General features: G+C 39.7%; 1 protein-coding gene across 4 annotated transcripts; it reads left to right on the top strand.

The window, feature by feature from the left end:
- The first annotated feature begins 985 nt into the window (after positions 1–985).
- Positions 986–16,623, top strand: LOC311050912 (phosphorylase b kinase gamma catalytic chain, skeletal muscle/heart isoform-like). Of its 4 annotated transcripts, none has more exons than XR_014601336.1 (11): positions 986–1,143; positions 3,499–3,642; positions 6,467–6,645; positions 7,794–7,848; positions 7,956–8,021; positions 9,339–9,502; positions 11,142–11,232; positions 12,990–13,143; positions 14,157–14,282; positions 14,672–16,374; positions 16,419–16,623. XR_014601336.1 is itself a non-coding variant. In XM_084065141.1 (11 exons), coding segments are annotated over exons 2-11 (1,182 nt in total). In that variant the 5' UTR covers positions 986–1,143; positions 3,499–3,559; the 3' UTR covers positions 15,298–16,623. The 4 variants fall into 4 exon arrangements, 3 of the variants coding, with proteins under 3 accessions (XP_083921267.1, XP_083921265.1, XP_083921266.1); XM_084065141.1 differs by having other exon boundaries at positions 14,672–14,934; positions 15,297–16,623; XM_084065139.1 differs by having other exon boundaries at positions 14,672–16,623.
- Positions 16,624–23,205: the final 6,582 nt, after the last annotated feature.

Below are 23,205 nucleotides of genomic sequence, written 5' to 3'. Positions count from 1 at the left end.
GTGAAATTTTGATTACAGGCCTTAACTTGTACCACAATTACTTGTAATTAGCAGAATTATTGTATTACTTAAGTAATTTCAATTCAATTCAATTCAATTTTATTAAAGTGTCAAATCACAACAAGTTGTCTCAAGACACTTTACATGTAGAGAAGAGACCCGACATCCCACCCTGAGCAAGCAATTTTGTGACAGTGGCAACGAAAAACTCCCTCTTAACTGGAAGAAACGTCAGGCAGACCCTAGGCTCTAGGGTGGCGGCCTTCTGCCTCGACCGTGTCGGGGGAAAGAAGAGAGAGACAGAGGAGAGACAGAAAGAGATACAGTGCAAGACAGTAGTAACAATAACAATAGTAGCACATATAATAGTGTAAGATGGTATATGATAATATAATATAGTACAGCTTAACTATGGTACAACTTAACTACTTTTACTTCAGTAAAACATTTGGAGCGTTTCTTCCATCATGACTGGACAAAGTGGACATGATGTCCTGTCATTCCTGGAAAGATCACCCGTCGAACAACCTAAGAATCTATATTTAGCCGTTTCTTTTATTAGAATAACAGCCACGGACAGACAGTAAATAGCACCTGTTCTATCGCTCTGTTCTGTTAGTGCAATATGCACATTATTAAATGAAAGGTTGCATATGAAATGGGACAAACCGTGCTTTGTATATACACTTCGACTATTTGAAAATGGCTGATCTACAAGCTCACAATGTGTCACGATGCATGCATTGTGAGCTTGTAGATCTGCTATTTTCAAAAGATTTGTATACATATTTAACTTGTGAAATGGACATAATGTTAACAATACTTGTGTACTTGTACTCAAGTCAATTTTAAATACCTTTAACTTTAACTTGTAACAGAGTATTTCTACATGGTGGTATTCATACTTAAGTAAAACATATTTACACCACTGATATGTAGACATGCTGGTGGTCTGGTGTTATTTCTGGCGTCTGACATTATGCTCACCCTGCAATGGCAGAACACCGGCACACATTGAACTGTAGTGACACCACTGTAACTGGATGGTTTGGCTCCAGCGTTGTACAGCTTTATGAAGGGTTTGAATCATAATAATGGAGTATATCTTTAACAAATAGGGACTATTGATCACACATTCATACGGTGAGTGTTGCCTTGTTATGTGTTTGTGGTCAGTTCCTTCGTTCTTACCTAGACTTGGATTCAAGACTATCGTAGATGTCTTTTATGGAGTCTGACTTTTGCTTTCAAATCGAACGCAAAAGTCAGACTCGATATTAAATGCATTTATGATAGTTTTGAATCTAAGACTAAGTTCTTGTCATAAACACCGATGCAGCTCGCGAAAGGTCGCATAGTGATGGGCACCATGTCACGTAGCAGGCTACTGTAATATCAATTATTTATATTCATTAGTCTATCTACTACATTTTGTCTGAAGCAATGAAAGGAATGTATGAAGATAGATAGCCTATTAGGCTATGCATTCATGTAGCCATGGATCACATGTACGACAGTCGTCTGTCACGACCGTGTCATGGATGTACTTCAACATAGTGTTTGCACTTTCTCCATTTACGGCCCGTACATATACATAAACGTTCAGATATCAAATATAAAGTGCCTACCTCATGGCCACGGATCTTATAATTATGTGTGGGCCCTCAGAAATACCCGTATCTTACGTATTGTTCAATATAAAACATTTTAATCCGATCGGTGGCCATTTTCTCATAGTTATAATGTATCAGAGTGCAATACACCTCCCAACCGATAGGTTCGCGTAGTTGAAAGCATACGGCGAAAATACGGAGAAATCCAGCTAGCAAATCATGCGAGAAATCTGGCTTGACGAGGTCTCAGAAAATGGCCAGCGATCGGATTAAAATGCTTTTTATTGAACAATACGGAAGATACGGGTACTGAGGGCCCGTACATAATTGTAACATCCGTGGCCACGAGGTAAGCACTTTATATTTGAAATCTGAACGTTTATGTAGAGAATGGAGAAAGTGCAAACACCAGGTTGAAGTTCCATCCATGACACACGGCCGTGACAGACGACCGTCGTGTGATACATGGAACATGGCTAGTGATAATAAACATCACTGCAGCTCGCAAAAGGTCGCATAGTGATCGGCTGTAGGAAAACATAACCATGTAATGTAGGTTGGTAGACTGTACTCTAATAGCAATTATTTTCATTAGAATAGTCTATGTATCTGGACTATCCTTAGATCAAGACTCTCGTAGATGTATTTGTATCGATTTTGTATATCGATTTTGTACATTTTTTATATCTACGAGTCTACGAGCGACCACCCCCTCCCCCCAGTTTGCCATAGAATGTCACCATTAAAGCCGTATTTCTCCAAACATTTACAATTGCAAAATATAAGGTGCTTGCCCCAAATGTTAACTAGGTGTCTGGAATATTTGTGCAATGTATTAGTTCCTATTTTTCAATGAAGAAGTGTTTTACCCCCCCCCTCGTTTACTTCCTGGTTACATTGAGTGTAATTCCGGCTTTCACCGTATGCGCCCGTCACTATCGCCCATTGGGAACTTCCGACAGAATCGGCTACAGACGGGATTAAATTAAACGCTGAAATGTTTGGAAAATTGTAAATAATTGTGTAAAATAATAATGTTTTTTTAAACAAAAATATTCTCTTCTGGGGCTCCCTGGCAAATCATGAAAAAGTTTGAGAAACACCGTTAAAACTAAATAAAGCAAATGTAAACTAAGCTATGGGATGTACGGTCAAATAGCCTGTTGGAGCATAGTTTATTGCAACAATGACATAATGGTAGGCCTGTTTTAGTTGGGTTTTTTTTATTGACAATTGAAACTTAATTATTGTGTTGGTTATCAATTGATGTGTTTGCTAATAGTCCAAGGCATTGATAAACAGTTTTCTGTCTTTGCTTGGTTAATTTAACCGTGTGTCATTTATTATTTAGTTTAAGAGTAAACTTTGAAATGTCACTTGGGCTGTCATGAACAGCCTGTGCCACTATGTGCCATGCAGCCACCTCTCATGTCATGTCTTCCTTTGGGAGTAGAGTAGCTAAACTCAAACTATTATATAGGACGTCAGCCTACTAATAGGCTACTATCCCCCTACTGTGATGATCATTTATAAGAGCATTTCACCTATTTTCAATCTTATCTTCATATAATGGTCCTCACTAATGCTCATAAGATGGAACTGTTTATGTCTACTCGCTCTCATTGGTGGAATGTGGACTGTTCAGGGACCTGCCTATACCAATGACATTATTGATGGGGATTTTCAGCCAATAGAAACTATGGCCTTTCTCTTCCTGGAAAATTAGTATGCTGAATTATAAGCCATTTGCATCAATAAAAAGTAAAATAAAAAATAAAACAAAAATAATTGGTTCTGGTTCCGGTTCCTCACTATTGTATCCGGTTCCTCCGGTTCCTGATCCCAGTTTTCCCAACATGATATACAGTATGTGCTTTGTCTCCAGCCTGCTGATATCTGTAGAGTAGCTCTGTTGCCGTGGTGACCCTCTCAACATCATCAACATCATGACCAAAGAGGAGGACATCCCTGACTGGGTGGGAGCCCACGAGTTCTACGATAAATACGAACCCAAGGAGATCCTGGGAAGGTGCGTTCAAAAATCCTCACATCACAGGACACATGTGGGACCCCCAGGGGTCCTTAGGGGTGGGGTTCCAGGGGGTCCGCAGCAAAATTAGTTAATAAAGCATTGAAATTTAGTTTAACCACTTTCACGCTATTTTATACTTGAGCTATTTGAAAATAGCCGATCTGCAAGCTCACAACGCTTGCAGATCTACTATTTTTGAAAAGTTTTGAAATATTTAGAAAGATTGTGAAAGATCTGAAATATTTTTGGAAAATTTTACACAGATCTTCTCTTATGGGGGTCCTTGACATGAAACTGTTTGAGAACAACATACATAAAGTACAGACCCAACACATATACTGTATCTACAGTAGCATTCACGTTCAATATTCAAGGGGCTTATTTGTCACTCACTCATACAGGTACAAACAGTGAAATGTTGGTGTGACATGTTCTACAAGACTGTGTGTGCAACAAAAAAAAATTGATATAACAATGGTAATAATAATGGTAATTCTAGATGTAAATAACAAAAAATAAATAAGTAAAACATTAATGTAAATGCAATAGTATAGGTAAAATCACTTCAGGCACAATGGAGAATACTGCAGGGGGGGAATTTAGTATCTGGTTGATAGAATGTGCAGTTATAAGCTATACACACTCATAAATACACTTAGTATGTGTATTAGTGCAATTAAACAATGTGAGTAAAAACTTCAAGGGATTGGGTTCTCTTTTTAATTTTAATTTTATTTTTTTAGTCTTGTCCTTGTTCAGCGCTCACATAGATTCAGGCACAGAAACTCTTGTTGAGCCTTGAGCCTCAGGGATTTGAGACACAAGATAACAAGATAACCATTTAAGCATACTTCAAACAGTTGTAAAGGCTGCTCATTGTAATTCTCCACCATTTGCCTGCAGAGGGCGGTGCTGTTATGTAAATCAAAGCGGCCAGGAGTCAGCGTGAGTAAGCCTGTTTGGGACAAAAGGTTTAGTGTGGACGGACGTCCCTGATTGGCCAGCCTGTTGATGTATTATGTAATTTCACACACAAGTTCTCACACTGAGGTCAAGAGGTTACTGGATGAGGCCATTTTGTTCCCCTGCTATAGTGTTCCTCACCGGGCCCCATGGGGCCCCACACAACCCCACTGAAATCCCCACTGACTGTGGGAGAAAACACCCAGTTCACTGGTCCTTCACATAATACATGACACACATCAGGCATAAACCATATGTATATCTCCATGTATTACTGCCCTATTTTATTCTTTATCATATGACAGCGGCACGTAAAAGTAGCGAGAATAGACTGCTATTTTCGTAATTTTTTAAACATTTGGAATAATTTGTGGAAAGTTTCACCTATATGACATGGCCAAAAGAGGGACGCCAGCTTGAAAGTGGTTACGTCTATCTGTGGGTTTTATAATTATTTAACACCAATGAAAACTGCTAAAAGTTCCTATTCTCCAACAACATGTCATTTACTTTGTTTTGCCATGTGTCACTTAGAAGTTGTTATCATAATAGTGATAGTCATTAATGTAGCACTACTACGATATAAGCCATTTAACAAGAACAATTTATAAACTGGCTCTTGGTATTAACTCTTGGGGTCATACAAGTTGTAAGCTTAATTCTCATTTTGTCACTGCTAGAAACATTGAATCCAGCTGCTATTAAGAGATATGGGTTTTGGATTGTACAATTGTTGGGAGTGAAAAATGCACAGCTTTCCTTTGTGTCCAGCTGTTCAAACACCAGCTTCTGAGGAAAACCAACTAGAGCCCGACAGATGCCAGAATTTTGAGTCTGATGCCGATCCCAATTTTGGAGAGTCCTAGTGTAGTCCACCAAATACCCATTTTGACCCATATTTTGTTAGAAAGTGCAATATTTTCTAAATCAATTTGAAAAACTTATATTTTTAAAACATTTAACTAGAATTGACTTTATATAATTATATAAGCCTTGTTAAAAAATCTAATTTTTAAAGAATTTTAAAACCAGAATACCTTTGAAAATTCTTAAGAATGACATGCCCCAAACATATGGACGGAAAAGTTCAAAGTGGTTAAAAAAATTGGGGACACATCGGCTGCATTTGCAGATACGGATGTCTTCAAAAAAGTCAAATAATGACTGAAACAGTGGTGTATTCTAGATTTTTTTGGAGGGTATACTATGATTATTCCCTGCCTCCCACACGCATGGTATGCGCGCGTCTATAATTAATTAAATGTAAAAAAATTGCGCGCTTCGCGCGCGTGTGTGGCCCACACGCAATATGCTTTGTACTGATTTTATAGTGTTTCTGATGTCTGATCACCTGAGCTCAACCACTTCCGAGCTTGGATGCATTTTCAATGCAAAGCAAGGATTATTACCATGTAAGAGCGCAAGGAATGAAGTAATCACTGAAGTAATCACTGCCTGATTAGAGTACTTTATTAGTATTCGCGTCGTTGAGTTAATGTGTGAATTCCGTCGCAGCCATTACTTATCACCTCAAGAACAATAGCTACACACATGATAAGCCATCAACTCAGAATTAGCCCACATTCTTGCTGCCCCCCAGTCACTCCTGGAGTCCTGGGCAGTAGCGTATCAGAGCGTATCAGCGTATCAGATACGCTGTTTTGAACAGTTTTTGAAGGTATACGGTGGCGACGAAAAAATTCTACAGGGCATACTACGTATACAGCGTACCACGGTAGAACACATCACTGGACTGATATATCAGCCAGACCGATATATCGGTCGGGCTCTAAGCCAACTAACAAGAGTGAAATGAGAGGACTGATGATTTACGATGTTTTGTGTCCTGTAACCACAGGGGAGTGAGCAGCGTGGTGCGTCGCTGTGTAGACAAACGGAGCTCACAGGAGTATGCGGTGAAAGTCATTGACATCACCCCGTCAGACAAGATGACCAGCCAGGAGATGGAGGAGATCAGGGAGGCTACGGTGAAGGAGATCGACATCCTCAAGAAAGTCTGTGGACAGGAAAACATCAGTAAGCACCACACACTCGCAGAAACCCATAACTACTACATGGTTCTCAAACCTTTTCATGTCAAGGACCCCCAAAATTATAGGTATTTAGTTCCAGGGACCCCCAGAAGCAAAGATTTGAGTTACAAATGTTCGCTTGAAAAAAAAATATATATTCAAAGGTTTGCACTAATTTTCACGATGAAAAAGAAATAGCAGATCTACAAGCTCATAGCGCTGCACTCTGTGCCACGCTATGAGCTTGTATATCTGCTATTTTTGAATAGCCAAAGTATAAAAGGTTACATTTTGTGTTAATATGCTATATTTATTAACACATTTCGCTGGGGACCCCACTTTGAGAACCACTGTACTACATACTGTAATACAGAGAGAGACCTGAACAACAGAGTCATGTAGATCTCTAGATCCACCTGGGAACTGTGTGGCCCCAGTGGATCAAGGACTTCATGTGGCAGGCCTGTGACGTAAGTCATTAACAATGTCAGTCATTTATGACATACAGTATATATATATGACTCCAATTTTGGTTTCAGCACTACCTGATTCCAATTGGCTTCCATTATAAAATGAAAGTTAAATGTAAAAACATAATGATGATAATAATAAAACATAACAAAATGAATGCATGGCTGTAATTCTTTGGCTTACTGGCAGTAAGTGAAAATGTCTTGTGCACGCTGTCAGTAGGCCTAGAAAGACCAACTTTATTTAAATGTGTAGTACTTTTTTAAATTAAATATTTACCTTTTTTTAAACTTACATTTTATACTGGAAGTCAATGGAGGTCTGATCGTGATGAAACGTTGCCCAAATACGGAGATGACTGACTTGATAGTCTTGATGTCATGGTACTGACACCATAGACTGGTCACATGACATCAGAGATCCACAGGGAAGCCATGCCGTTATTAAACCCTGTCTTGTTATAAAAGGAGACTACAGTATTTTCACATAAAAAAGAAGGTTGATTGATTGGCATAATGTCCCACTAACCTGCTGATGAGGTCAGTCAGTCTGTTGTGTATACGACACGTCAATGGTTTTAACCTGCTCTCTGCTGATTGACCCACATAGATAGATACAGTACTGTAGTGTTGTTATTGAGTTGCTTATAATCTAATCACATGCCTTGCATTGTGTCTCCAGTACAGCTCAAAGACTGCTACGAGTCCAAAGCCTTCTTCTTCCTGATTTTTGACCTGTAAGTTTAAACGTTTGAATTAGATAGAGATCTCTAGAGTACAAGCACAGTCTGGGACGCCTTTGTGGAGAGCATTGGAACGCTTAACACTTGTATTTCTCTGGCAGGATGAAGCGGGGAGAGCTTTTCGACTACCTCACTGAGAAAGTTACCCTGAGCGAGAAAGAAACCAGGTCAGTATTTCTTCATCTTGTTATTAGGACTGTGACAAACGTGAGTTGAGATCATCAGGAATATGAACTAACCGTCAGTCTAACCGCTTAAAAAGGTATCTCGCTTTAAAACACTTCTGTGATCTACTCTGACTTTTGTGTGCACCCCAGTAAGTTACTTTATTCAATATTTAGACATTTGATCAGACACGCCCCACTCCTAACTGTAAGCCCATTGAACTTCAAACTAGATGGAACACCATGGAACTAAGCCCTTGGACTTCATTGTGTTTTCATCCTTGCTGATGCTACTTGACTGTATATCAGGGGAAGTGCTGTTGTGCTCTGTTCTATGATATCACCAAATAAAATCAATCATGTTAACCATGTTTAATAGGACAATATCAGTCACCAGAACCAGGGACGTTTTCAATGGAGATCGAAGCCATTAAAACCGAGAAAGCATCTGTGTCATTTTATATTTTATATATATATATATATATATATATATATATATACTTATATAATCGGCAAGTCACTTCCGCGCGCCGCTGACGCTATAGCCACAGCTCTGTAATCGAGTAAACACAACGCCGACACACCACATCTCGCCAACACAGTAGCCACGGCGGACGTGCTGAATTTACGGGTGGCGTAGGACACCTCTCATTGCTCACGACACAGTTTCCACGTCGCAACATAATTTATTCTACTCACCACATTTCGGACAAAACGGAAGGGGAAACAGCTTCGTACCGTTTACCGTGCGCACCACCGAGGCAAAACAACACGCCGCCGCCATTGGGATGCCAGGTTGGCATGCCAGGTTCTCTAAAAACAAGCGCCAGAAACAAGCAACCACCTTCATGAAAAAAAAAACACCACCGAAGGGGTCCGTCATCTTCCACGGGGGTCCCCGCGCGTCCCGACACTCCACAGGGGGTCCGCGGACCCCCTGCAACATAAAAAATATAATTTCTTCAATTTATTTTTTTTATTATTTTTTTTTACTTTTGCAAATTTTAATCCGACGATTTGGGTACCCCAATATACACGCGCCCACGCTGGGCCCCGTGCGCGGCTGAGACTCTAGTATATATATATATATATATATATATATAGCACCATAAGTTTTTCAAAAAACTCTTTTAGAACAGTGGTTTAGAACAGTGGTTCTCAAAAATAGCAGATTTACAAGCTCACATCGCGTCAGGAACATCATGTGAGCTCTAAAATGAATAAAAATAAAACCGAATGACCGTGTTTCAGGAATATCATGAGATCCCTCCTAGAGGTGGTGAAGTTCCTCCACTAAAAGCTATAATGACCATGTTTCAGGGCCATCATGAGAGCTCTCCTGGAGGTGGTGAAGTTCCTCCACTCCCAGAACATCGTCCACAGAGACCTGAAGCCTGAGAACATCCTGCTGGACGACCACATGAACATCAAACTCACCGACTTCGGCTTCTCCGTGCAGATCGGACCGGAACAGAAGCTCAACGGTCAGTGGTCACGCACATTGAAAAACTCCACATGTAAATGTACTTGCTCTACTGTATGTACCTGTGGCTTATTATCTTTTCATGATTACACACGTTTAAGTTCAAAGGTATTTGTATAGAGTCTTTCTAGAGTTCAAGGACTCAAAAGCAAACTTCACTGGCTATTTGATACATTAACATTTCTATCATCGCGACAGACAGACAGGCAGACAGACAGACAGACAGACAGGACTCTGCCAGACTCTGATACAAGTAATGTCTGACATATAAAGTACAAAAATATACTGTAAGCCGGTAATAAAAGCTAAGAAATAAAAGTTATAATACAGGTACGGGTCTACAACTAGTAATAAGTAGACTAGGATCAAATAGATATACAATTTAGAATTGCACCTTCCCTGAGTTACTCAGCTAGGAATAGGATATATAGAAAATATACAGAACTTAGACTATACAGAAAAGAATGGATGAATTGCAAATAAGCATAAGTTATTCAGAATACATGTAGCAGAAGGATGAAAACGATAGCAGTATAATACATGTATACCGTATATATATATACTGTATGTCATTGTAGCTGACAGTATACAGCGATCGTATACATTATGTAACTGTAATCTCTCATCTCTGACGAATGTTAAGATGCAACTGGACACTGTGAGAGCTGAGAGCTCTCTGCTGGTGTCCCGGTCACTCTTGGGTACGTTGACCTTTTCGAGGGACACCTCCTCCTTTCAGGAGGTAACGTGCCAGAAGAGCACTGAGACCTGCAGCCACGTTTGAGGAGTAGGAAATGTAATGTAGAAATGTAATGTGACAAACGTCACTTCAATAAAGTTGATCTGTGGAAGATCGACAGCTAGGCCATTCAAAGCGTTAACTTATAGTGTGTGCACCATGTTGGCATTTAATAAAGCAAAAGAAACTTGGTCAATGAGGTCCCTTTTATGAGATAAACAGTTTCCACACAAACTGACCGCACTAAATTACGGTAAATGGAAGTGATTTCACCTCTGTTTAATCAAGATCAGGGTCAAAATAGAAAACAAATGGGCAGATATTCATGATACATGGGAAGTTCAAGTTAACATATTGGTTGAAAGGGCCAAAGGTCAAATGACGTTATGGGTCATACCACAGGAAGGGAGAGACGAGATAACATTACACTTCCACTGCTGAAACCTTAAAAGTAACTTTTTGAAACTTTTCCAAAACCAGGTCCCGGGTGGTAAGATATTGTAGCATCCCTTGCAAATACATCATGGACTCCATCCATGCTTTTCCAAACTGTAACATATCGTCTCTGTCGGGTGGAAACCTCCAAATGTCCAAACTGTTACTTTTCAGGATTAAAATTCTAAAATCGCAAAGGTAGCAGGTCGACAAGCTCAAAATGCGTCGCTTCACGCCGCGTTTCGAGCTTGTATATCTGCTACTTGTGATGCTGTATGATCAAGTAGAGCATTCATTTATGAAAAAACACAAAAAGTGTAAAAAAATATGGAGATAAGAGGTTTCTGCCCGACAGCAACGATATAAGTGGAAGTGTGTATGAAACCAGCTCATTACTGTTTATGTTTTTACCCATCTTATTGTGATGTGTGTGTGTGTGTGTGTGTGTGGTCCATATTGGATCCAGAGGTGTGTGGGACCCCTGGTTACCTGGCTCCTGAGATCATCGAGTGTTCCATGGACGCCAACCATGTAGGATATGACACTGCTGTGGATATGTGAGTGTTTCACAACAAGTTCATAGAAAGGAATACCAGCACTCACTTAAGTCCTTTTAGGCTCTTATTTATTTAGGGTTGTGTATCCACCATGCCTCTCGTTGCAGTAAAAGTTTTTCACTATCCCCACCTCTTTTTAAGGGCAGTACTGCCTCAATACCCTGTAATGTAGAAATGTAATGTGACAAACGTATTGAGGCAGTACTGCCCTTAAAAAGAGGTGGGGATCGTGAAAAACTTTACTGCAACGAGAGGCATGGTGGATACACTCTCTCCAAACAGAACACCCTAAAGGTTTAAATGAAGAACTCTTACTAGGTTGTTTCTTATAGGATTTATTGTGGTGAAAAATAGACAGGGCAGACCACTTTAGAGTGAAATGAGCTATTATTATATTTTTGAGTAATGAATTAATGGTACGAATGAGTTTAATGCCTCTTTCTCGAGTGACACAGTGTATACTACGGTATTTAAAAAAAATGTGTTATGCAGTTTTCTACAAATGTGTAAATCTTGACTGAAATCTGAGTCTGTCTTTATGAAGGAGTACTGAGGGACTCGCACAGACAAAGGTTTAAAACTGGTGCCTTACTGCTAAAAAAATGATGTTCTATGTCATTTTCTTCTTTTTTTGTGAGTACATGCATTTACTATTTAATGGTGACCTAGCTTGTTAAAAAGTGTTAAAAAGTTAAAAAAAAAATGACTGTCCTATTGTGTTGTTACCCGGACCGCTCTGTGCGTGGCACCAAGGTCCCCTTTATAAATGACACTGAAACAGGATGTTGTCACTATACGCTGAGGAAGGCCTCTGGGCCGAAACGTCCGGTTTGACGCTGCTTGCTGGGGAGCTATTACCTAAATAAATAAGAGCCTAAAAGGACTTAAGTGAGTGCTGGTATTCCTTTCTATGAACATTGTCTACCCGAACCGTGCACCCTGTACATTGGTACTTCGAAAACTTGTCTCATGAGTGCTTGCTTCCTTCTTTTTCATGTTTCACAACAAGTCTCATTTATCTAAACTCTAAACTGTGTCTAATGAAGTCAATCTGACACATACTGTATGTAGGTTCATACATCGAATAACACGTTCAAAGCTTCAATCCATAGGTTTTATGTCCGTTGTTTACTTCTCGGCATCAATGTCCTAACTTCAGCCAAGGTGGCAGCTCTAACAGCCATCTAATAACCTACCCGACACCAGGGTCTAAACTTCTCAATGGAAGAATAGGGAGACCACCTCTAACCGACTGTAGATGTTCTAGTTATATTGTATTAACCCATGAAGACCGGGAACGTCATTTTAGATTTTTAGCTATAACCATTTTAGCAGATCTACAAGCTCATAGCGCGAGTGCCGTGCTACGAGCTTGTAGATCTGCTACTTTTTGAAAAATCTTGAACATTTTGTGCACATCTTTGAATACATATATTTTTTTGAAACTCAAATCTTTGCTTCTGGGGGGTCCCTGGAACATTTTTTTTTACGTACGCTTTGCACACATATTCACGATTTTTCAAAAACAGCAGATCTACAAACTCATAGTGCCGCGCTATGAGCTTGTATATCTGCTATTTTTGAATAGCCAAAGACGTCTGAAAATGACACAGATACCTTCCCGGTCTAAATGGGTTAACAAACTCTTTACTCACTAAAACAAGCCCTGGATTGTAGCTTGATATGCACAACTATACAACTGTACATTTTGAAAATGTCTTCACATCCATTTTAAAACTGTGTGTCCTGTGTTACAGATGGAGTTCAGGGGTGATCATGTACACCCTGCTGGCAGGCTCCCCTCCGTTCTGGCACAGGAAACAGATGCTGATGCTGAGGATGATTCTGGCGGGAAAATATGACTTCTCCTCTCCGGAGTGGGAGGACCGCTCAGATACTGTTAAAGACTTGGTACGGGGGTATGAATATCGTTGTTTTCGGGCAGAAACCTCCATTTCTTTTTAGGTTTTTGTGTTTTTTTTGGGGTAAATTAAGCACTACTTGATCATACTACAGCGTCACACAAAAGCATCCAAAGTAGCAGATCTGCAAGCTCAACGCAGCGCACTTCGAGTTTGTAGATCTGCTACCTTTGCTTTTTTTGAATTTGAAAAGTAACAGTATTGGACATATGAGGTTTCCACCCGACAGAGACGATATCTACTACTACTACTACTGTTACTAGCCCCCCTGTAGTTAGTTCATGAACGCATTAATTTGATGCTAGACATTACTTTTATACTGAAATCAATTGCTTGGGCCATGAATAAGTCCTGCCAGAATGTTTAATATGAATCTTATCAGTATTTGATTAAAAGAAAAACAACATACTTACATTTTGTCATACTTTAAAGAGCCATACCAGTCTAATTCTGACTTCTAGCCATTAGCAGAGATTGCCTCTGTCTTCAACATATGTTATATACACAATTGTATGCAGTTTATACTTTAGTATATCTCAGCCTACATTTTTAAACATGATTCACGGCCGTACATGTTGAAATTTCACGGGAAAAAAATTCTAGGTAGAGATAATTCACCCTTTTTTTTATCTCAAATTACTCTAACACAAGCCATTCACATTTACACATCAATATGCCTATCAATATGCCTGGAAAAAAATGTTAAATGCAAGTGCTGTTTTTTAAACTTAAATTGTATCTCTAAGAGGGCTTTTAACGATACAGTGAGTTTTAGCTAATGTTGATAAAACATAATTGTAATGTATATTTAATAAAGCCCAAATGTAAACAACCATGATATCTAAAAAACTAAGCAAATGTGGGGGGAAATGGTGGAGTTTTATGTAAACTATAATGTGACAGAAGTTGACAATGGTCCTTGACATATAGTAACACTGAGACATAACAGTGATTTTTGAGATCAGGAGATGAGATGCTGTGGTTTGGTTTGCTGTGGTTCAGATATCCAGGATGTTGGTGGTGGATCCTAAGCAGAGATTCACGGCCATCGATGCCCTCAACCACCCCTTCTTCTCTCAGTATGTGGTGAATGAAAAACGACAGTTCAGCCCATACAGAAGGTTCAAGGTAAGATTCAACACACTAGTTTTTATTTAATGCTATTTAATACTTGTTATGCTCGTAAGCATAGAATAAGTCAATCATTTAATAAAACCCAACAAGTCAATAATTGAATATGAATAATAAAGGTAAGATAACATTTCTGACTATCATGGGAGAATTATTGCTATGTGCTTTTTAAGCACATAGAACAATACTTGTTAATAATGGTTGTTTTTGATTAACTGAATTGAGCACTTCAGTAGCCCAATGTGATCACATGATAGATCAAAAAGATGCTTACCCACCCCTGATGTACGTATGACATAATGCCACAAGCTGTAGACAAGTGACGTATAGATTTGTTTTGAAATCATGTTAAAACCCCGATCTGTTCTTACTTGTTGTGTCACCAGGTCGTCTGCATGACGGTACTCGCCGTCATGCGCATCTACTGTAACTACCGGCGGGCCAAGCCTGTCACCAAGGAGGTGATGAAGAGCGACCCGTACGCCGTCAAGCCCATCCGCAAGCTGATCGACGCCTGCGCCTTCAAGATCTACGGCCACTGGGTGAAAAAGGGACAGACCCAGAACAGAGCAGCACTTTTCGAGAACACTCCCAAGGCCATCCTGCTGTCCATTGCTGCCGAGGCAGATGAGGCACCCCTCCGCACGTGGTAATACTGTCCAGAATGGTATTAATTTCAAATAGTCTTCCTTTACCCCACACAGGATTTTCCTGTGTGGGGTAAAGGTGTTGTTGGGGATACAGCACTGAACTGTTTTGCTCTAACACGAGTGAAGCTTAATTTATTCTCTGTAGTACGACAAGTGTTGCTTGCCAAAAGGAAGTTATTACAAGCTAACAATGCGTCACATTTCGAGGTGTTGTTAGCTTGTAGATCACTTCCTTTTGGCAAGCGATGCTATCGCACAATGGAGTATAAATTACGTTCAAAAGGAAAGAGCTGGTGAAAAAGGGAGTGATCTAGAATTGAGATACAGTCCTGCTTTTCCTTTCTTTTGATTGTTTTTACAGATTTGGGCAAAGTAAACTCTTTGCCGGGGCGACTACAGCCCAACAGAATGGTTCAAGTCCAGGGCTGTGTTAAAGTGACTAAAGCTAACAGGACAATACTGTAGGAGAATGGAAGAAGATCTTAAATGTTGCATTATGTCTGTTGTCTAGCATGGGAATTTACTTGTGTCCTGTCTGTACTGTATGAAATACTTAATTCACTAGCAAAAAGCCAAGAATGTTTGTTGTTGATTGATGAAGTAGCTGTTTGGAAAAAAACAAACTTATGCATTGATTTAAAGTTAAGAGAGTCCCAAGTTTACTGCATGTCATCTAAGACTTTGTTAGTGTCCACGAAGAACAACAAATATACATTTTGGACGTGATAAACGGTTATCGCACAAATATTGTGCAACCAAAACGTTGTGATTTATGGACACCTGACAACAATGCTGACAAACTCAGTGGGTGATACATCAAAAATATATAAACCTAATGTCGAGGCATGAGTGCAATGTAGATAGAATGTCAAGGTGTCATTGTTTTGAAACGATTGCATGATGGAACCAAGGGGGAAAAACATATTTTTCTAACAAAATGGTAAGCGTTTATCTGAACTGTGAAGCATTGGCTTTGTAGTCAAAGCAATACCTAAGACACACTGTCTGTGGATGATTATTATAGCCATGACATCAGGCAGTTAACTAGAAAAAGGCCATAAACCCTACAGTATTAAGATTATTTTATGCATTTTTATGACTTCTCAGTTAAGCAGAATGTAATATGATGAACATATTACTTTAATAGTATTGCTCAGAATTGCAATGTACCTGCATACTTGAAATGGTATGGAGTTAAATATATGCACTGTGTAGTTACTGTATGTGGACATTATAAATGATTATGGACTGAGTTACACACACCGCTGTAACAGCTTAAAAGGGAGTGAATGTTTTAAAGCTGCAGTCTGTGATTTTCATGTCCTACCCAGGATGTGAACGCACGGTCAAATTTCTGCCATTCTTCTAAGACGAAATCCCTGCTTGGCCAGGGGAGCTATTGCGCTTATGAGATTCTTCAGGCAGTACTACTTGTCAACGTCCTACCTGACACCATGGTCTAAATGTCTCAATGGAAGAGTAGGGAGACCACCTCCAACCACTAGCTATATTGTATTAACATACTCTACCATACAGAATTAATCAATTCAGTACGTATAAAATATTCAGTACAATTAGATACAATTGCAGCTTTAAGATGAGTGGTTTTAACGTGTTAAAATGTGTGTTTCAACTGCCACAGTACTCGTGTATTTTATTTATTTATTAAAAAAAAAGTCAAGACTCAAGTCACGTTCTTTATAATTTTGTATTTAGTAGTATAGCTTTCATGTTTACACTGCACCATAGAGCACATTAAATTCCTTTGTTGTTAATTTAACTCCGAAGCTTGTTCAAATGGGCCCTTAAGGGTCCATTTGGTTTAATTTGTACAAGCAGCTGAGTTAAATGAACACTGTCAATTTGACCAGTTAGAGGACTATTTACACACAGAGAGTGAGGCACAATCTTTGTTTCATCCATAACAAAAGTGTTCACAATGTAAACAGTCATTACATACACAGAGAGAGAGAGAGTTGGGAGTATCCAGGCAGAAAATGACAAAACCCCAGCGAGAGGAGGCCTGCTGACATAATATACATAATTAATGTTGACGTAAATAATCAATGATTTACTTTGTCCTTTGCTCCAGCCGCCATGTCATGTTGCACCGGCTGGCTGCCCCAGTTTCTAGGATCCCAAGTACTGTTGTCATCTGGTAGTCATGGCAACGGTCGCCCACCAACTGCTCTCATCAGTGATGACACGACACGCGTCTGTCCTGAAGGTTGAAATACTGCATTCATTCTTTCATCCTACCCTTTTCAGCTTCTATAAATCAAGGCTTTTCCTCATAATACCTGAAAAACCCCAAACTAAGACAAAAGAAGGAAAAAAAAGCAATTTAGGGATTCCTAAAACTACTTCATAAAAAACGAACTAAAAACTAAACTGAAATCAAACCCCAACTGAAAAACTGAATTAGAACTAAAACTAAAGAATATTTAAAAACTAACACATCATCTCCTCCACCAATGGGATGACACATCTAGATGTCCATCATCTCATCGACTGTCCTGCATACATCATCTGGTCCACCACTGGGATGTTGCGCTCTGTTGATGGAAGGATGAAAAACAAAAAGAACATCTCGATTGTTGTTGTTCAACAAACTCCAAACTAAATGTCTGAATGTATTGTTCAGTGAAAGGAAAAGCAGCATTGGTGCATCTCTATGGTTATGTACAGAGTATGGTCTCTAGAGTGAGTACTAAACACTATGGAATGGAACATTCTTCTAGAGTGAGTACATTTTTACAGATTACGACCGAAAGGTTCTCAGTTCGATCCCCCGGACCGGCAGGAAAAATCTGGGTGGGGAAGCGATGAATGGCCACCACTTACTCCCCCAGCACCCCTTGAGCAAGGCACTGAACCCTCAAACTGCTCCAGTGGAGCTGCTCAGTGGCCAACAGTATAGGACTGTGGTTGTACTGGGCAGTTCCCAAAATATTTCACTTAGCAGAGAAGCAAATAGATTTAGCATCAAAGCAGAAGAGCACATACCTGCTCAATAACAATACAAGGTTAGAAATAAGCACATGGGGAAAAAAAGACATTGATTGATTGATTGATTGAAACTTCAGTCAGAAATGTAAACTGCACGTGGTACATTAAGACATTAAGGCTAAAAGGATAACACAAAAAAGTCCTGGGGACTTGCTTCCATTGTGCTCCTATGTATTCAATTCATCAACATAGCATAAGAAATGTACACAATAATACATGTCATCAACAAATAAAAACACTAGCCTATATGTACAAAAGAGATGGGAAATGACATTTACCCCCCCACATGGCAGCTTATTCATTTCACAAAGATATTGAGGATTACAGTTCTTAATTATATGCAAAATATTTCCGTGAATCAAGGAAGTCCTAGACTAGACGTTGTACTCATTTCCACAGACGATGGATCATGCACGGAGCAGCACAGATCCAGTCACAAGTAGAATTGAGAGGTTTTGCTGTAGCATGGTGTCTGACTGTAACTACCACATACAAGGTAGCACAGAATTCGGCCATGCACTGTCTGACATTAACAAATTATATTATTAATAATTCAAAAATCCATGTGGATCTCGCAGTGGTGGAAGAAGTACTCAGATTGTAGTAGAAATACCCTGTTACAATAAAAGTCCTGTATTCAAAATTTACTTTAGTAAAAGTACAAAAGTATTGGCATCAAAATATACCTAAAACACCAAAAAGTAAATTATTCATTATGCAGAATGTCCCATTTCACAAGTTTTCAAATGTATACAAATCTTTTGAAAATGGCAGATCAACAAGCTCACAGGGCGTAGCAAAAAGCGACGCGTTGTGAGCTTGTAGTTCTATGGAGATCTGACTCCATATAGATCGCCTATTTGAAAATAGCCAAAGTATATTGTATATGGGGGCTGAAGTGGTTAATGTATGTTTTGTAATAATAATCAAAATCTACAACGTAACTAGTAACTCAAGTTTTCAAATAATTGTAATGGAGTAAAAAGTACAATATTTGCCTCTGAGATGTAGTGGAAAGTAAAAGTACTGACAATTGGAAATACACCAGTATAGTAAAATAATACCTCAAAATTGTACTTAAATACAGTACTTGAGTAAATGTAATTAGTTACTTTCCACGTCTGGGATCTCGGATCCACATGGGAACAGTGTGGACCCCATCCCCCCAGAGTTGGGGAATTAATGATGTCATTGGTCTTTAACATAGAACACCCTGTGACAAACGTCAAGAGATGGAGCCCACACTGTTTATCCACAAACAGTAAAATGGCCAGCTTCTTCTATACAATGTTCTGAAATGTTTTATACACTAAAATATTGAATGGCTTTTATGAATGGCTTTTTTTAAGTGAAAGTCTATGGGAAAATGTAGATAATTCTCTGTTAAGCTGGAAAGTGGTCCGCATGTACTGTATGGACATCCAGATGACACTGCAGTGTGACCAACTCCAGGACTCCGGCACAGCCTGGTCCACGTCATGAAGTATGTTTTACGACACGTTACAACCAAGCCCCCAGAACCCAGTGTTTGCATTGAAGCAAATTGGACATGCTGGCCATTCATAGGTACTGCAGCTGGGGCCACTGTACATGAACGAGCGAAAACGGTTTCGACCAATGGGCTCGACTCACAAACTTGCGCAAGAGCTTGCGCACGGGGCTGCGCACCGAGGTGACGCAAAACGCGTCAGAGAAACGCGTCAGAGAAACGCGTCACAGAAGCCCCAAATAGGCCTCGCCCATCCCAACCCTGAAGAAGGGGTGATTTCGGCCCATGCGCTGGGTGAGCAATTTAATGCAGTGGATGGGATGCATAGAGGTATAATATAATATGTTGATGGGATGGGGATATCCGGGGCGGTGCCCTCTCTATTATTTTTGAGCGGTGCAACCGCTCCTATAAGAGGGTTTGGGACCCATCTGTGGCGAAAGTTTTTCTTTCCGTCGTGAAAATGTGTCTTTCGCTGTGACGCCATGCTGTGGAAAACACGCCCATTGGCTAACCGTCGCAGGATGTGCTGTGATTGGCTACAGAGATGCATGATGAAATTAACTTCAAACTTCGCAGACGCGCTGTGATTGGCTAGCGAGCCGCATGATGAAAGTAATAATAATGTAAAAAATGTAAGCACGTCACTTCGCAGGACGTGCTGTGATTGGCTACCGAGATGCATGATGAAATTAATAACTCATAAATATCACCGCTCACTTCACACTGGGTGTGATATTTAACTCTATGGTTACAACGTGTTCACTAGCTACTGTCATCATGATGAACTAGACCGGTTCCCGTTGGGTACCGGCCCACTCGGGAGTAGGCCGCCCTTGTTTTGGTGTCCACCACAAGTTGTGGCTCTAATGATGACCTCAGCTTGTGACATCATTCATCTATGACATCACTCAAATACAGTGGTTCTCAACCTGTGGGTTAGGGGGGGTCCTCAGATGACAGTGAAGTGACAATTTAAGGCCTTTTAAGACCTTTTTAATAAAAAAAATAAAAATAAAGTAACGACTCAACAAACTATACTATAAATATGTAACAAACATTGGCCAAATTGTCTAATAATATAAGAGCCAAAAATAGATAATAGCTTGTAGATCTCATATTTTCGCAATTTATCTGTGGAACAGAGTCAAACAAAATGTTATCCCTCAACTCCTATAATTCCTAGTGCTTGTCAGGGTGGGGGGTTCTCGGTTAAAATATGATAATTTTGGGGGGTCGTAGCCTGAAAAGGTTGAGAACCACTGATCTATGACATATCTATTACATACGTATTGTAGGGCATCAATCTGTGTTTCAGCTAAATCAGAGCCCTTTTGGCTTTTTTATACACACATGTCTGTGAGTGATGAAGTTGGACCGTAGGAAGTTGGTCCGATCGGCGGTTGTCAAAAACGATATCTATAAATCCGAAAATACCCTTATATGGAGTACCCTGATGTCATCAATATGATGTCATATAGTACTTATGTCATAGACTGGCATGGACTCCATATTTTGGCATGACTGACACGGAACTCCATGTTTGGGCATAAATAGGACAAAGAGGGGTCGAACCTTCGGTCACAAACGCAGTCCTCTAACCTTTAGACCAACGCTGTAACTTAGCTCAATAATATACTATGTACTGTAAATACTCTGTATCTCTCCACATTCCTCCTCATTGCAAAGAGTGACAATCACCTCCCATGCAAGACATCTAGAGCAAAATCATCAACATCAAACCCATGCTGGAATACTTACACTCAGTGTGACAGGAAACAACGTTTTGGTTATAATAAACATTTATGATAATATGCTAAACAGGTTAGTGCAGATCCTTTCATCTCTGCACAGTAGCATGAATGGACTGGGACTGTATCTTTGTTCTTAACAATAAAAGTTGGAACTTGTATTGTTAATGTACTGTATGATGTTCTATATATTCATACCTGCTGGTTTATGACCAGAAAGCCCTTGGAGAGAAGTCATCAGTAAACACAGCATTCCTCACTGTAAGAACTTCCTCTCTGCAGCCACCACCAGCCAACTCTTGGAGTTCATCTCACTGAAACTAAAAATGTCACAGAAAGAAACAATCAGTCATACAGTATTATTTCCTTGGCAGACTTGAGAGGTTGGCCAATTCATACAGTTAGCTTGGTGAAGTTTACTGTCAGTCAAAAGAATAATTATATTATTAGTTGGTTGCCCTAACAAGGCAACCAGGCAATAGTAATCTTCCGACTTTATTTAAGTTATTATTGCTTAACCATATATACAGTATTTCTCTCACATGCATCGGGTAAAACAGCTGACATCACACATTCATATACACTTAAGTGTGTTGTCTGATTGTGCAAACAACTGCTGAGTAACATATTTAAGCAATACACATGAGTCAGCATTATACAAAACACCATTGGGGAAAGACTTTAATTGCATTCTGAACAGAGAGAGAGAGAGAGAGAGAGAGAGAGAGAGAGAGAGAGAGAGAGAGAGAGAGAGAGAGAGAGAGAGAGAGAGAGAGAGAGAGAGAGAGAGAGAGAGAGAGAGAGAGAGAGAGGCGAGCGAGCGAGAGAGAGAGAGAGAGAGAGAGAGAGAGGGGTGGGGGGTAACAATATTGTCCAAATAGAAATGTATGCAATCAATCAATCAATCAATCAATCAATCAATCAATCAATCAATAAAATACCATCTTTGGTTACCACTGGTACCAGGCCTGTATGAGGAAATTGGTTTGAAAACACCTGCATCAACCATAAGCCAACCACTCCCCAGGCATCTTGCACTTTACTTTTATCACCAAATAAATTCATTCATTCATTCATTTACTTACCTACCTACCGCATCCCTGCAGCTGCTGGAAGGGAGGAGGATGGTGATGATGATGATGGTGATGATGGTGATGGAGCCTCATTGTTCCTTCTGGGTCCCAGGTTGGTTTCATCTGTGATATTCCTCCTGTAGAAGACCCCGAGCAGCATCTTCTACCAGCCACAAACAGCCCGGTGCTGAATGCATCAGAATGCATAGGATGCATTATGTTATCGCTCATCATCGCAGGAATTATTATTATATTGCCATTTAAAATGATGAGGTTTTGGCATCACATCACGGCTCGGTTGCGTCACTACGTCCTGTAACGCTCCCCTGTGTGGAGGGGCGGGGGCAGCGCACCTTGCTGCGAGGCTTACTGGACGACAGTGGTGGGTGCGCTATGCTCTGATTGGCTCTACCCTGTTGGCGACGTTCCAACGCTGCGCTGCTCTCTTCTCGCCGTTGACAGGCACATTTGTATTTCTTAATACTATTTCATAATAGTTTTATACGCGTAATTGTTTTTGTTGCATTGATAGAATGTTGATTTCAGATCCTAGAGACCATTGGTGTGCTGTTTTTCTATCTTTCAAAAAAACAATATTGACATTACAAATAAGCTGGCTGGCTAAAAATACAAATCAAGAATGGGAGGGGACATTAAATAAAATTAAATTATAAAATTAAATTAGATTAAATTACATAACTTTTTTTGGTGAAGCATTTTTTTTTACATTTATACTAATAATAATAAGCAAGGCACAGCCAGGGGCAGGCAATAACTTTATTACGTTATTATATTTATTATGACAAAAGGAGATTTCCAGTAATGTTATATCTTCAGGTAGGTGAGGTCTATACAGTTTCCTGTTCTTTATCATACCGTCATTTACCAGCGGTGTAAAGTAACTAAGTACATTTTGATTATTATTATAATTATAATATAACACATTAA

Source organism: Gymnoscopelus microlampas (assembly GCF_963454915.1).
Source record: "Gymnoscopelus microlampas genome assembly, chromosome: 8".
Classification (NCBI taxonomy): domain Eukaryota; kingdom Metazoa; phylum Chordata; class Actinopteri; order Myctophiformes; family Myctophidae; genus Gymnoscopelus; species Gymnoscopelus microlampas.
This window is presented reverse-complemented; position numbering and strand designations above follow the sequence as displayed.

Excerpts from the sequence above, each read along its gene's own strand:
- LOC311050912 (XM_084065139.1), top strand. The coding sequence starts at position 3,560 with ATGACCAAAGAGGAGGACATCCCTGACTGGGTGGGAGCCCACGAGTTC. Across the intron at positions 3,643-6,466 it reads CCCAAGGAGATCCTGGGAAG|GGGAGTGAGCAGCGTGGTGC; the intron begins GTGCGTTCAAAA and ends CTGTAACCACAG. Across the intron at positions 6,646-7,793 it reads CTGTGGACAGGAAAACATCA|TACAGCTCAAAGACTGCTAC; the intron begins GTAAGCACCACA and ends TTGTGTCTCCAG.